General features: G+C 43.4%; 1 protein-coding gene across 5 annotated transcripts in view; it reads right to left on the bottom strand.

Moving 5' to 3' along the window:
* The window catches only part of VPS13D (vacuolar protein sorting 13 homolog D), a 257,320-nt gene that overhangs the window by 205,889 nt on the left and 34,815 nt on the right, over positions 1-16,616 (bottom strand). For all 5 annotated transcript variants that reach the window (XM_047868772.1, XM_047868771.1, XM_047868775.1 and 2 more), the window contains 6 exons: positions 14,163-16,376; positions 12,253-12,404; positions 8,513-9,544; positions 4,629-4,719; positions 2,290-2,416; positions 909-1,089 (listed from right to left, as the gene is read on the bottom strand). In XM_047868772.1, the coding sequence (XP_047724728.1) occupies positions 909-1,089; positions 2,290-2,416; positions 4,629-4,719; positions 8,513-9,544; positions 12,253-12,404; positions 14,163-16,376 (3,797 nt within the window). The remainder of the gene's footprint in view (positions 1-908; positions 1,090-2,289; positions 2,417-4,628; positions 4,720-8,512; positions 9,545-12,252; positions 12,405-14,162; positions 16,377-16,616) is intronic.

Consider the following 16,616-nt stretch of genomic DNA (forward strand, 5'->3'; position numbering starts at 1 on the left):
AGACGCTGCCACACAGTCTCTTGTGCGCTTGCCAGGACGTTTAAAATTTTTCAGGGAAACACATCATCTGTTGGACACTGCACATACTAGACTGAGTTAGTTCACATTCAGCGTTAGATCATGCTAGATTCCTTTCTATTATGTCACATCTTTACAAAGCTGGGTCTTCAGCACTTGCTGTGATAAAAAGCCAGTGCCACGAGACAAAGGATGTGGGACAGGAAATGAAGGCTGCCATGTCCAGCCTGCTTCCAAGTCTGAGAAGCTGCACAGTGCCCAAGGGGCACGTCCATCCCTACTAGCAAGTAATTTATCTACGAATGAAATAAAAATATTAGTCTTTCACTTACGTGTTATTTTTTTAAGTAGCTACTAAGTTGTTAGGACATGCGTACTTACTAAGTTGTTTAGACTTAATTATTTTTTAAACGCAAAGACCATTTGGTGTGTCTTTTGGCTTAGGACGTGCAGTGAAAATATTTCCAAGACACTAAGAGAACTATGAACTCAGAAGTTGGGAACCTCTAATCTCGTTGGGAAAAAACTCTCTTCATGTAACAGATATGTTCTTTGGAAACACTTTCCAAGAGAAGTATCCCAACTAAAGTACTAAAAGGGACCAGAAGTCTTAAGTGTTAGCCATAAATTTCGTTTATCTTCTTTAGAGGACGCTTAAGCTAAGCCTTAAAAGTCATTAAAACACGGTACCTTGCTAAAGAAATATAAGCTCTCCAATTACAGTAAGATTTCTGTAGACAATCGGCAGCATGGAGGACACTAGAAAGCATAAAATGACCCAAATACCTTCCCTTTTTTCAGTGAAATTTTCCAGACTTCTCTCTAGAGGCTTAAAAGTTCTATCGATCGGTCAAACTGGAAAAGCAACGTGGAGAAATGAGCCTTCCTACCGTCTGCCCCTCAATAGCAGCTCGCTGGCGTCCTAAGACATCTTGCAGCTGAGTGAAATGCTGAATGAAGGCCACCACCTCCGCCTGAAAACGCTGCGTGTGCACATACTGTACGGAGGCCATCTGGAGGCTCACTCGAATGTCGTGTTCCCTCCGGAGCAGAGGGTCGGGCCGTCCATATCTGGGAATAAGAGCAAAAATGTGACTTGACAGCAAGATACAAGTTAGTATTGGAAGAAAACAGGCTCAGTTAGGGATTATCCTAGCAAACAGCTTTAACTATGAGAATTCGAATCTGCAATCAGGTTTGACAAAGCAAACTCCAGTAATTACTCTCTCTCTAGGCTGCCACAATGTGTTGAGGATGTTAAATGAGAGTCTGGTATGATGACCAAGGCCATGAACAGGTAGGCAGCTCTGGTGTTAAACTCTTGATTCCAGAACTCACGCAGAAGCCACCTGTGGTTCCACCGGGGCCCCTTTCCCTGCCTTTAGGGAAAGGGGATTATTCCTCCTCAAAGATTGTAACAATATGGACTCAAAAGGTACAAAAATAAGGTCATGAAACGATGGGGAAAGAAAAAATTAGGCAATGCAATCGGTGTTTCTGGGGAAAACAGTCTCCTGGAAGCAGAAAGAAGTCTGTTTACTTCAGTGAAATGTGGGCCAAAGAGGTTCAGCATGTACATTCCAAGACAAATTAGGAAACTTTTATGAATGGTTTTCAATTTAATGGGCATGGTATGCTCTCTCTTTCTCGCTCAAAAATAAACACCAAAAAAAAAAAAAAAAAAGGACAAAAGAAAGAAAAGATTCAATATAGACTTTTATAGAGAAAAAAATGCATCATATAATTTAACATCTATATCTTCAACAACTTTCTCAGGCTGAAATCATTCCAGAATGTTGAAAGGGAGATGGAAACTGATCTAACTTCGTCTTCTCAATATTTAGATAGAAAAACTGATTCGTGGAGATTAAGTGACTTGCCTAAGGTCACATAACAAGCCAGTGAGAACCCAGGCTTTTTAATATTCAGAATTATTTCGGGGTGTCTGGCTGGCTCAGTTAGTAGAGCATGCGACTCTCAATCTTGGGGTTGTGAGTTTGAGCCCCACGTTGGGTGTGGAGATTACTTAAAAAAAAAAACTTAAAGAAAAAAAGAATTATTTCAATCACACACCATCCGTTTATGAGGACTGAGCAGCCCACTTCAACAAAGATCCATTTTACTATAAATCAGGATTCCTTGCAACTAGATCATATCAATTTTACCTAAGACGGTAAAAACTTTTTTAAACTTTTATTGGTTTAGCCAACAAGAATTTGAAACAGCAACAAATATGACAAAATGTCAAACGAGAAAAATGGGTATTTTTACTTAAAAGTTTGGAAAATGAGTGCTTCTTCTCCACTGGTAGTAAACCGCTCTCTGTAGAATTCTCCATGGGCTGTAAGGTCACTTAGGGACAGGCTCCCGATGCTTCCCTGCAAGGCCAGGTCTCCATCTAGGGATGTTAAAAATAGAACACACGCTTATGTATCTTTTTTTGTCATACACCTTAAATATGTCTAGAACAAAAACCGATCCACACATGCCTCAGACTTTTCACTATTTAATCAAATTAAATGTCAAAGGCTAGTTTTCATATTCCAATGCACCCGCCAAAAACATTTTACACAGTATTTCAAAGTCTCAATGCAGAAGTCCAAAGGGGGTTGAAACAATACAGCAATATCATACTTTAACCTTTACGAGGGAAAGAAATTAAATGCATACAGAAATTAAAGGATAAAACATTTCTAAATACAGGGGCGCCTGGGTGGCTCAGTCAGGTAAGCGTCCAACTCTTGGTCTTGGCTCAGGTCATCATCTCACGGTTCGTGAGTTCAAGCCCTACATCGGGGTCTGTGCTGACAGTGTGGAGGCTGCTTGGGATTCTCTGTCTTCCTCTCTCTCTGTCCCTCCTTGCTTGTGTGCTCACTTGCTCTCGCTCTCTCTCTCTCTCAAAAATAAACATTTAATTTAAAATATTTTAATTTTTTTTTTTTTATGTTTATTTTTGAGAGAAAGAAACAGAGTGCGAGCAGGGAAGGGGCAGAAGGAGAGAAAGAGACACAGAATTCGAAGCAGGCTCCAGGCTCCAAGCTGTCAGCACAAAGCCTGACACAGGGCTCAGGCCCACAGACTGTGAGATCATGACCTGAGCCAAAGTCAGACGCTTAACCGACTGAGCCACCCAGGCGCCCCTAAAAACAACATTTCTAATTTTTTTTTTTTTAACGTTTAGTTATTTTTGAGACAGAGAGAGACAGAGCATGAACAGGGGAGGAGCAGAGAGAGAGGGAGGGACAGAATCGGAAGCAGGCTCCAGGCTCCGAGCCATCAGCCCAGAGCCTGACGCGGGGCTCGAACCCACGGACCGCGAGATCGTGACCCGAGCTGAAGTCGGACGCTCAACCAACTGAGCCACCCAGGCACCCCAACATTTCTAAATACAGACAGAATGGGATCCTTTCTGAGATGAAGACCACTAATTAGAATTAGTGAAACAGCATAAGGTCTATCAACTGCGCGATGGATAAGAGAATAAAGGAGGAAGCATCAGATATGTCAGCTATTCAGGCATTTAAGTGGGTGTCAGTGTGATTTAATAAAAAATTGCAATTAATGAGACAGACACTGGAGACAAGATTTAAAACTACTCTGGTGTCACAAGAGTGAAACCCCCTGAAGGTGGAAAAGAATAAAGAAGGATGTTAAAACATGCACACCTGGGGTGTTCACCTACAATGACTCATTCTTCACATGGTATGGATAATAAAAAGCGATACTGCAAACTGCTGCCTCCATAAAGCAAATTTTATCATCATAATTAGCACTACAAAGCCGTGACTTAGGTGTTTATATCTGGCATGCTAGTTCAGCTCTCAGTGAATTGAAGACACATAACTTATTTTGGACTCATCGTCACCTAACAAAAATACCCAAGCTTCTCCCAATTTTTAAAGACCTATCTCCTCCAAGCTTTTAAAAATTAACTTATACCAGACGTGAAATCTCACTTCAGTTCATTCCTCCCCCCAAAAGACATTCCCCTTTTTATTAGAGTCAACATTTGAGCTCTGTGATCTTCCACTATTAAGGAAGGAGGGGTGTTTGACTCACACTTTATAAACCTCTGCTATTTAGAACTCGACATGGCTGATCACTTGTGTTCCACTAAGAACTTCTACCTGCACAGTCCCGTTGGAAAGAATGCCGGCTCTGCCATATCCTCGTGCCTGAAATCATGCGCCCTATCGAAGGCTCCCTCTACTAATGCAATAGAGGGAACCTATTGCCCGGTTTCCCAGGTGTAATTACTAATAACGCCCCCTTTCACTCTCAAAATGTTCCAATTTGGACAAAGAAAAATTACATAGTCACCCCAGACAGAGTTTGTTAAAAACACGGATAGATGCCAGGGCTCCAACCCAACCTAATGAATCACATTTTTGGTAGCGGGGGGAGGGGGGGGGCAGGGTCCCAGACACCTGCATTTTTAACAAGCTGTCCACATGATTCTGATCCACAAGCCAGTATTCGGGAACAACCACCAGGAATCCAGTGATTCCACACCCTATGTGCACGTGAGGACAATTAGATTTGTGAGAAAAGGAGGAGGAGGAGGTTCAAATTCTTACCAGATTGTGCAAGTTCGATTTCTCCCCACTTACCAATCATTTCCAGGTGTGCCGCTAATTTGGACACACTCGCTTTAGCCAGCTCACTGGTGGTCTTATTCAGCACGAGAGAGAGCGAATGCACCTAAGAACGTGGGACATAAAGCAAGGCAGATCTTACTGGGGGAGAAAAGGCATCTTTCAGGCAAACAGCAAAACCCAGCGGAGGGAGATGCACAAAGGCTCGGGAAATGTGAGACAGCACTTCTGTGGACGCCGGTTTCCTTTCGGCCCTCTTCAGCAGTCAAACCATGATCTAAGGAGAGAGCTGAGGACAAAGGGGCTCCACCAGACACCCCGAAACCCAGGGCCTGTGGTATAGCGTCTCTGCAGTCGCCTTGTCTATACTCTGTTAGTGAAACGGGTTGGGTTATAAAACTATTTTTCTCATTGTTTGCGCATGTGTTTCATATTGCATTCTTCTGTCATCGCTCATAGAGGTTCATTAAGTAAAGTCTCAGCCTAAGAAATCTGTCCAAGCAAGATGATAAACAGGATTTAGAATCCCATTTAATCCCTGGACAAATATTTAATAGAAGCCCCTGGTGACCAGTGGGACTTCACCTAGGAACCACAATCAAACATTTTCTTTTCAAGGGACAAGCAGAAACAGAAGAAAGCCAAAACCCTCTGTCTTAGGATCTGCATTCTTTGCAACAAATAAATTCATTATGGGGGCGCCTGGGTGGTTCAGCTGGTTAAGCGTCCGACTCTTGATCTCGGCCCAGGTCATGATCTCACGGTTCATGAGATGGAGTCCCACGTAGGGCTCTGGACTCATGTCACAGAGCCTGCTTGGGATTCTCTCTCTCTCTCTCTCCTCTCTCTCTCTCTCTCTCTCTCTCTCACACTCTCTCTCTCTCAAAATAAATAAATAAACTTAAAAAAAATCAAACAAACACAGTATGGTAACACTGTCATTTTAAATATTCAAAGGACTCGTATCTCTACGATGTGTTGAGACAGGAACCTTAGTGTCGTCACTGGGGAAAAGGGATCAGTTGGAGAGAAGGAAGGAGAGAGGAGGTCAAACCTCAATTCACATCCCTGCTTCCAAATGCCACACTCACCCCTTTCTCTTCAGTGCCTACCGCTAAGCAGGTGCTCAGGAAACATCTGATGAATGAATGACAAGGAAGGAAAAAGACGGGGGAAGAAAGAGAGAAAAGAATAGGAAGAAAGGCAGGAGAAGGAACATCTATAGAGAAAGGCAGAAAAAAGGAGGGGATTACTACAGGTGCAGTGGCCTTGGAGGCCCCTCCAGCGCCATAGAGCCTCCACAGCAGAAAGTCTTTTTGTCACAGACACACAGGTCTCAAGGAAATGAGATTATCAAGTAGGAGGGAAACAGAAAACCTCTAGCCACTTAATCACCCAAGTAACAAATATAGTGGGGCTAAAAATGCTTTCATTAGAGGAATCCAGCTGTCACCACCTGACCCCACTCTTAACACAAATCCTAGTGTCCCTAAAAGTGGGACAACCAAACACTGCAATCCCCTCTAGCACAATACAACAGGAAGCACCCAGCACGACCTACCACATGCTCTTAACAAAAAGCTGAACCTGAATCTGATGAGGCCTCTAGAGCTAACTTCCATTTCTAAAATTAGAAGATAAAAGAAGTCAATGGCACCAAAAGAAAACAAAAAGACAGATCCAGAATGTGCGACACTCTACAGGACACATTAGCCCGGTTTCTACAAGCCAGTGGCACGGGGTAAATGAAGACTGGTTTTCTTTAATCAACAGAGATTTAGAAGAAATGAGAGCAAACGGAACATGTGAACCTATTTTGAACTCACATTCAAAAGATTCATATATCATTTTATTTAATGCTCCCCATTTTGTAGACAAAGAAACTACGGCTCAGAAAAGCAAATTATTCCAGTGAATTGTAGAGATCACAGGGAAGTTTCTTAACCACTCATTTCTCTAGAATCCATCAGCAAAAGGGCTATTTTGAGATAATCAGAAAGATCTGATTATAGACGGGTCTTACACAATACCAAGAAATTCTCGTTAGAGTTAGTTATGTAAGATAACGTCCACATTTTTTTTTTAAATGACTACTGAGGCATGTAGAGGTAAAATGACATATCCGGAATTTGCTTTAAAATATTTCAGCAAGGGGCGCCTGGATGGCTCAGTCGGTCGAGAGTCCGACTTCGGCTCAGGTCATGATCTCACAGTTCGTGGGTTCGAGCCCCACGTTGGGCTCTGTGCTGACAGCTCGGAGCCTGGAGCCTGCTTCCGATTCTGTGTCTCCCTCTCTCTCTGCCCCTCCCCTGCTCACCCTCTCTCTCTTTTTCCCTCTCTCTCTCTCAAAAATAAACATTAAAAATAAATAAAATAAAATAATTCAGCAAAAAGAAAAAACGAATAAAGTAAATGTGATGAATCTCAAAGGAATTCAGTAAATGGAAGTTCCTTCAACTGTTCTTTTGTGTTGTCTGAAAATTCCCACAATAAACATGTTTTCAAAAATTCTTACTCTAAAACAGCCCACTGCCGAGGGGCATCGTCTAGTCTCGTTCTCTTGTGAAGCCGGCTACACTCCATCTGTGCAAGGCCCCCAGAGCGCTTCCACACCCAACACCAAGGGGCTCCTGAGGTCCTCCGTTACAGGCACCACAAGACTGAAGTTATGGGTACCAACACGTGACGTCCAAAACAAGGGCTGAAGCCTCTCCGATTTCCATCCATCTCGCTAACCAAGGTGCCGGGGGACTCCGCGCTGCCCTGGCACTCACTCGCACACACTGAGCAGGGAAAGTGAGACTCGTTCGTGGCCAACTCTGCCCTGGAAGCTCTTCCATTTCTAGAAGAATGCAGCCTCCTGCCAGCTAAGGAAAGAAGAAGATAGCAAGTGGATTACATGTGATTCTCCCCGGCGGCAGGTGCAAGTCTGCATTGGAGAAGGCAGGTAGATGAACTTCACCCTCCAGACACACACATAACCAGCCACTGCAGGGAGCCCGGGGCTCTGGAAGGTGCTAGATGCTGTGGTGTGCCCCCAAATGGTCAATTAAATTGAACTGCTTACACATCTTACCGTGCTCACGCACAGAGCAGAATAACCTTAAATTCAAACGCTACTTTTTATGTGTTCTTAAACATTCGCAATACGAGTACCAAGGACAAGTATGTGTAAGTAAGTACGGTGAGCCACAGTACAGCATAAATAATGCCAGCTATCGTCCACTGAATGCTTACTTCATGCCACGCGCTGTGCAAAGGGCCTTGCCCATTTAGTCCTCTCACACAATCCTTGCAACATCCCGACGACAGAGGCACCATCCAACACCCCCAGTTTATAGGTGAGAAAATCGAGGGAGAGAGAAGCTAAAAACTGTGCCCAAGGCCACACAGCTATAGGTTACAGCAGAAATGCCAGGATTCGGACCCGCAGGCCGTCCTGAGGCTCCAATCTCAAGGGCTGGCCTGTTGCCTCAAAAAGCCAGTAACGATCTCAGCGAGCAGGGAGACCACATCCCAGAGTAGCTACCATGCACCAGACACCCGGCCAGGTGCTTTACGTGCGTTACCTCACTCGGTTATCTTAATGAGTCGAATGATGGAAGGCAACCAAACGGATGGGTGATGGGAAAAAGAGGAAACTGAGGCCCCAAGAAAATAAGGCATTCCACTGAACTGCACAACCCAAAGAAATACAGGTTACTTAAACCATTTGTTTTCCATGCCTCCTGATGGGCTTTATACAAAAACCTCTTCTAAAATATTAACAGGCATCCAGACTATAGATAGCTCCCCTGCCAACAAGATCTACTTTCTAGAGTAAATGTGCAACGGGCGCACGTAAGTGAACGCAGCAAAATTCATTCCTGGAACTTCAAGGAGCCAAAGGGAAGTGATACCTTGAGATCCAGCTTGGTGTTGACTGGATCCTGAAGTTCAGACTCTACCAGAGCATTTGATTCTGACTTCACATTTTGTAGAATGTCCTCAGGAGGTACCTTCATTGCATGGTTGTCTGCAGTGGAACCAATTCCAAAAAAATCCAGTATCACCACCCACGTTTGCAGCGTGATCAGTACATCCAAGCAGTTAAAATCAACATCAATGTTCCGGTTAACTCGACTGTAACTGGAAGAGAATTCTGGATGTTTCTTATCCACCAAGAATACATTGATATGTACCAAAGAATCATCAAATTTACTCTTTCCAGCAAGTATCTTGGGCTCGTCTACTGTTGGAGAAGGGGGTGGAGTCAAGGGATAGTCCTGGTCTTGGACTTCCTTTGGCTTCTTCCGGGATGCCGAGATGGGTCTCTGATACAGCTGGAAGACATTAGGAGCTTCTTCCATGTGGGAAGGGAGAGACCGAGGCATATCAGGATACTCCACATTGGATACTGAAGGACAGGACTGAGAGAGATATTCTTTTTGTGCTAAACTAGATGGCTTAGGGGCCCCCCGAGACACCATCAGGTTCTTATATTTGGAATCCGGATTCTTCTCCAGTAAGTCTTCCATGAGCAGAGAGCGCAGGGCAATCTGAATGGATAAAGTCTGAGGATGGTCTTTACTGAATTCTACCTCAAAATCCTGAAACTTTAAGCTCACAAGACCCTGGGCCCCCAAAGTCAGATCTCCACTTAGCTGGACTTGAAGCTCTGGGATACAAAAGTTGGCTTGAATCTGGGTAAAGGACTTGACTTCCTTCAGAGACAAGGACTTTTGAGAAGAGTTAGAAAGGCTGGAGTGGCTGAACAATCCATTCTCCTTCCTTTCAATGGAAGGTTCTCCACAGGTACTGAGGGAAGGCAGAGGAGAATTAGGGCAAGGTGAGGAGGCAGCAGTGACTGGAAACTTATTCAGATCTTCACTATACACAAGATTGTCCAGTGTCTGTAAAACCTGCTCATATACATGCTTTGCTAACACCACCTGTAGTCAAAGAGAAAAATGTAGTTATTCCACTACTATTATTAACTGCGCTCAGATGCACCGCCCACAAATTTCCATAGTTGATGTCCATGGGTTTCCCCAAGACGTTCTAAATTGGATGACAGCAGGAACTATCCCTTCTGTTTCTTTTCTGTCCTTACCTCTCTGTGACCCATGTCTACCGATGAGGCCCTCCTGCCGCCTCCCCCAGCACCTCACAAAATAATCTTTACACAACCAATGTTCAGTAAGTCCTGTTGACTGTGGGCCTGAATCAGCAAAATCACTCTGTCTAAACCCACAAAAACAATACCAGAAATCGACGGGAAAACTGCCAAAAGTCTACTGTGGCTACACCACAGGACTGAGAAACAAGGCTCAGGGTTCTAAAACTCGCCGATCATCCCCAATTAGGGTCACAACCTCTGTTTTTACTTCAGCTAAACAAACAAAGTGGTTTTTAATGACAATAATGATAAGTCACGATTACTTACGTTTTCTCTCCCTTACTTTGGTTTTAATTACAATTTCTCATTAAAAATATTTTCACAAAAGCTTTTTAAGTATTTATGGGCAATTTTTTAACAGGAATTCCAAACAGATATAGAAATGATAGAATTAGAAAGTGATCGTTTTACAGCCCCCAATGAACTAACATAGCCCATCAGACGTCATCCGTGGAATCGGCCCTTCTATGAACGACCAGCAGGGAATTTTACAATGGGCAGATCGGGTTCTCGTCACCTGCACGCAATCAACAATTTGAGCATCACTAACATAAAGACAACCAAGCATTATGTGCCTCTTGAAATAATGCAATATGAAGGACCCAGCACCACGCTGAAGTGTTCTGGCCAAAAAAAGAACCTGAATCCAAATAAACCTGTAGAGTGAAGGTATAGTTTACAGGAAATGTGGGAGAACAAGTGACACCATAACCAAACAGCCAAATCTGAATGTGGGACAACCTAAGGGCCACTGCCTGACTTCTCACAATAACAGCGTACAGGGAAAACATGAAAGAAACTGAACAGAGACCCACACGATGTATCATGCAAACGGATTGAACGGGTCTCATTTGGATCCTGATTCAAATAAACTAAAAGTGAAAACACATTTTTTTAACTAATCAAAAATGTCTCTGAAATCCAAAAATGCATTAAAATGTATTACGCTACATGGCGTGCCTCCGTGGCACAGTCAATTAAGCATCCAACTTTCGATTTCAGCTCAGGTCATGGGCTCACGGTTCGTGGGATCAAGCCCTGCGTCAGGCTACACGCTGACAGCTCAGAGCCTACTTGGGATTCTCTCTCTCCCTCTCTCTCTGCTCCTCCCCAACGTGCACGCTCTCTCTCTCTCTCTCTCTCTCTCTCTCTCTCAAAATAGTAAACTTTAAACTATTCCACTTTTGTGTATGTTTTTAAATTTTCATAATAAAATATTTTAAAATTAAATTATTAAATATTAATTTGAAGAATGATTTACAGTAATTTTTAGAAGATTTTCATCAAAAGCCACACTAAGTCAATGGTAAACATAATAATCCAACAGAATTCATGTCATATGCTAGACTTAAGGTGAAAAAAAAAACTCCCTAGTAGCCACTACTGATAAGGCAAAAAAGCTTAACCAGGAAGGGAAAGTTTTGGGGGAAGTCCTCTCACCCAGGGACACCTATTCAGGAACCACTGATGTCAAAAGGTCCGCGCATTCTGGAGCACCTGGGTGGCTCAGTCAGTTGAGCGTCTGACTTCAGCCCAGGTCATGATCTCGTGGTTCACGAGTTCAAGCCCCATGTTGGGCTCTGTGCCGACAGCTCAGAGCCTGGAGCCTGCTTCAGATTCTGTGTCTCCCTCCTTCTCTCTGCCCCTCTCTAGCTTACTCTCTCTCTCCCTCTCTCAACAATAAAATAAAAACATTGTTTTAACTTAAATATTAAAAGGTCCGTGCATTCTGTTAACAGCACTCCTGAGTTACTCCAGAGCAGCTGCCAGAGACAGACTAGAGACCAATTACTGCCCAAAGCGAGGGTCCACTGTCCTAAGAGCCTGCCCGTCCCTACTATTTTATAACGATATACTCTTTGCTCTTATCCCTGTGAAAACAGGAAGAACGACATTTTTGAAGGCAAAAGGATGACAGTTGCATACACATATAGTCACCACACACACAGGCATACTCACTAAACACACACACATACACACACACACACACAATCCCTATCTCGGCCCATTCCATTTCAAAAAGAGTAAGACTAATTCTCCCTTGAAAGGATCTGTCAACAGCTCAAATAATCAGATTGTTTCATAGGCTGAGCCAAGCATGTCAAAAGAGTGACAAGAACTATATCCTCCTGGGAAAGACAGGCTCTGACTTTTCCAGCAATAATTTTGCCTGCTTCTGAATGGCAATGGAATTAAAGATCTGCCCTCTCCCTCTACATAACTCACCACTCCTCCACATGAAGACGGCTGACAAAACCAATTCCCCAGTGACAAAAGGGTACAGTGATAGGGCTCCACATTTACAGAACAAGTTATCAGCAGTAATACACGGTCACACTGTCTCTTTGAACTTACATATTTTCCTTCTAACATTTCATATATACACATACGTAACATAACAAGATATGAATACACTGATGTAAGTATAAAGTAAATATATGACTTCAACCGTCCAGACATGAAAATCAACAAGGTGCTTACCTGAACTGGGTTGACAAATTTCCCTTCAATCTTCATGATGCTAGAAGTTCCCAGGTCATCTGGACTAAGGGAGAAAGTCAATTCAGATTCTCTCTCTATAGGGATCTTCTCCAGTTTAAACTGAATGGTGGTATTGTTCAGGATGTGAAAAGCTGGCATAACAGAAAAAAATGACAGATTGGAAAAACTAGTATTTATCACATCATTGCTGATTAAGTATAGGGTATATAAAACAGACCCCATGAGTCATTAGGCCCAGAGAGCAGAAAAGCTTGGCACCTGGGGTGTACGACTGAGTACAAACTTATATTACTAACCTAAGAACAAAACCCATAGTAAGCAGAGTACAACATAAACTTATACACAAAAAGAATCAATATTTTCATGACATGCTCCATTTGATGGCTTCAAAATACGATGGGGTGAACATTAATCCAGGCGAGGTCTCTAAGCTTCCCTTAGCCTCCCAAGCCAGCATTTTCCAAACCGAACTGCTCATCCCCTACCCAGTTTTCAATTACAGATTGCTCCCTCTTACTGGGCATACATCAAAATCAAGAACAATATCAGGTTCTAAGTGAACAAGCAGAGAAAACAGTCTTGGGAGAAGGAGGTTAAGTGAACTGGTGAATTAACATCTGAGAACCACAGAAGGAGAAGTTCTCAGAGGCATGAATTTCTTCACCAATAAGTAAAGCCAGGCTTTAGGGCTCACCTGATGTCTGCAGATGCCAAGACTAATAATAGATTGAACTGTTTGGTTTTAGCAGATCAGATCGAGAACACAAATACAGGCATTTTATTCCTAGAACTCTGGACCACCAACCCATTACAGAGGATGGAAGAATACTGAAAGGGAAATATACCATCTGCAGACTAAATTTCATGTTCCACTTAGGTCAATCCCTCCAGCTATCTTGGACTACAATATTTAACTAGCAAAGACCTACAGCTGGAACTGAAAAAAAAACAGATGTATTTGACCAAATTAAATAACACTCTAGGGGTACCTGGATGCTCAGTCAGTTGAGTGTACAACTTTAGCTTAGGTCATGATATCATGAGTTTGAGCCCCACATCGAGCTCTCTGCTGTCAGCGCAGATCCTCTGTCCCTCTCTCTCTGCCCCTCCCCTGCTCACGCTCTCTCTCAGAAAAATAAACCTTTTTTAAAATTAAAATAAATCGGGCGCCTGGGTGGGTCAGAAGGTTGAGTGTCTTGACTTTGGGCCAGGTCATGATCTCACAGTTCATGAGTTCAAGCCTCGCATCGGGCTTTGTGTTGACAGCACAGAATCTGGAGTCTGCTTCAGATTTTGTGTCTCCCTCTCTCTCTCTCTGCCCCTGGCCTGCTCCCACTCTATCTCTCAAAAATAAATAAAAATTTAAAAAAATAAAAAATAAAATAATGTTCTAACAGACCCCACCCTCTAAAGCAACCCTGTAAATAAGCACTCACCCAATGCTAAAGAGCGCCACTTAAAAAAAAAACTTACTTTGCCAAATATGGTTTCTAATGGAAAAAACTAAAAACATACCAACCTGATATGAAGCATTCTATTAAAACTCTATTTGGATTTCTTAAATATTCACTGGGGATAATTACAATTTTTTTTTTTTTTTTTTTTTTTTGAGAGAGAACAATGGAGGAGGAGCAGAGAAAGAAAGGGACAAAGATCTGAAGCGGACTCTGCATTGACAGCAGCAAGCCCAACGCGGGGCTTGAGCTCACAAACCATGAGATCATGATGGGAGCCAAAGCTGGACGCTTAACCCACTGAGTCATCCGGGCATCCCTCACTGGCGATAATTCTAAACAAAAAGGTTATTTGTTGTTGTTTTTAGCAAAGTACTACATAAGCTGTGTTGAGAATCTTTAGATAAAATGAGACAAAAGATTTACGCTCCTCACCTTGACCTCTATGCAAAGATTCAAAGAAATCATGTCGGGTGAAATAAGCTTCCTCTTGACTATTGGCACTGGCAGACCCAGAAGGAGAACCAAACGCCCGGCTGACTTCGGACCCCGGACCCTCTCTGCCTGCCAACTGGGTGCAATTCAAAGAATATAACTTAATGTCTTTAATTTCCACCTGCAGGCGGTCACTTCTGGATTCATCATCTCCCGACACAAAATTCTGGATGAATATCTGTCCCAAGTGTCCCACCAACAACTCAGGACTCCCAGGCTTTCGAGGGATTGAAACAACAGGGGATTCGATGTTTATGTTCAAGATTAGCTTCACGGTGTCAGAATGAGACCCAGCGAGGCCAAACCCATACATTTCATTTTCTTCAAAGATGGAGGCTTCCCGAGTCTTCCTTGGAGTTTCAAAGAGTGACACCATCTCACTGTATTCGGCCGTCTTGGTGGCGAGTACCGTAGTGACTTTGGTAGCTGCGCTTTTCAGCATACTTCGGAAATTCTCCTCCAGTTCATCCATGGACAATGTCAACTCCTTCAAGAATTTGGCAGAGTGGTTATAATGCAAGGAAGCCATCTTGAGGTTGAGAAAACACTCCTGTTTAGATTTCTCAACAAATGTGAAACTCAAAGCTTCACTGAGGGCTGCATCTTCCATTCTGACAAATACAGATTCAAAGTAGCCAATATCGCTGACGATATTTTCATAGCCTATGGAATTCCCAATGCTGACAACGTACTGGTTCTTAACATTATCTTGTGTCAGGTCCATAAGCTGCAAGCAGCCGAGGGAACCATTCACGTCAAACGTGCTGCCCATTGAAACGTTCACTTTGGTGCCGCCAATGCTCGCGGTGGCGATTTTTCTGCCATGTTTCTCGCCATTGGCCATTCCCACCGTCCGAACGAGCAGTAAGTTAAGCCTGTGGATCTCCACTGCAACCTCAGTGTTTTGTTCGTACGTAGACTGGTAAGTTCCTTCTTCCCTAAAGCTTCTTTCAAAATCGGTCATTAAAGGCTGAGGACTCAAATCGTCTTTTTCCTTGGGAAAAGATTTTTGAAGAAAACCAATCAGTTCCACGATGGTCTCCGGGTTTAGGATAATATCCAAATTATTCACCTGTAATGAAATCACCTGAAGAGTGCTGTCCAAATTCATCGACGGGCACTCTGAACTCACAAACTGATATTCCAATTTAATGAGGGACTCCTGTTCTTTGGTGAGAATTTTCTCAAGGGCAACACCAGTAGCTGACGGGTCGTTCAGCATGGCAGCATTAGTGAGGTGAACCGCATTGGGTCCAGAGACAGGGGACTGGGCCCTGCTATCCCGGAGGCTTCCTGTTGGGATATCAAAGCTCAGGTTCTTATGCGAAGCCATCAGAAGGTCAAAATCGGCACCGTATGTCTGCATCGTGTCCACCAGGAGCAAACCGTGAACCGTCAGGGAGACTTCAGCATCGTAAGGCCTCTTCACAAAGTGAGCATTGGTCCCAAACACCTTGAGCACGGAAATGTACCGGCCATTGCTCTCAACACCAAGCTGCATACAGTTCACTTTAAATTCAGCCAGGAGGAGCTGTGATTCCACCAGAACCTCCCGGGTATGCTGCTCTAACATCACAAAGCTCTGGGTTAAATTCATTACTGAGTCCTGCAAACTTCCCCGCTGCCCCGCTTGGGGAAAAATCTGCTCTTTAAACTGACTGTCAGAAGCCTTCGTTTCTGGGGTGGTCAGGAGAGCAAAGCAATTCTTCAGGGCAGATATTTTATCTTCATTGATGTGGATTTTTAAGTCTGGTAGGTTGCCCGAGAGCACGGCTCCAGGGTACTTGGGATCTGAAGTATAAATCAATCGACGTTCTAACTGTAGGTGAACGTTGAATTTCTCAACCACATGGGTTGGTCCCACATCAATATCCTGGACATGCTTCCAATTGTCCTTCACTCGTCCAACCATGATCTGGAGGTCCATAAACGAGAGGGAGTACCTCTCATACATCTTCGTGCTCATTAAATGCGCTTGAAGCTGCTCTTCACTGAACTCAACTCCAGGAAATGGAGGTGTTTTCCCTCCATTACTGCTGCTTGTCTCGGGAGGTGGGGTGTTGGGAGGTGTGGCAAGAGGTGTCTTATATTCGTCATCACTAAACTGGTTCTCTTCAGATGCCGGCCCATCCCCACTTTTCCTCTTGGAGTCATCTGCAGATAAAAAAGAGAAGATTCGGAGTATACGTCTGCTCCTTCCTTACTCTTTCCTTCCATGTAATAATTAAGGAAAAGAGAGAATCAACCAACCCCAACTTTACAAAATAAATGGATGAAAGCTCTAAGCCTAATATTCTCATTTTACCAGTGATTCAATATAAACTTATTTATGAATTTTGAAATCAAGACACAAGACAGAATTCTAAGATGGAGCCCTGCTGACACAGGGACACG

This window comes from Prionailurus viverrinus, chromosome C1, assembly GCF_022837055.1.
Source record: "Prionailurus viverrinus isolate Anna chromosome C1, UM_Priviv_1.0, whole genome shotgun sequence".
Taxonomy (NCBI): domain Eukaryota; kingdom Metazoa; phylum Chordata; class Mammalia; order Carnivora; family Felidae; genus Prionailurus; species Prionailurus viverrinus.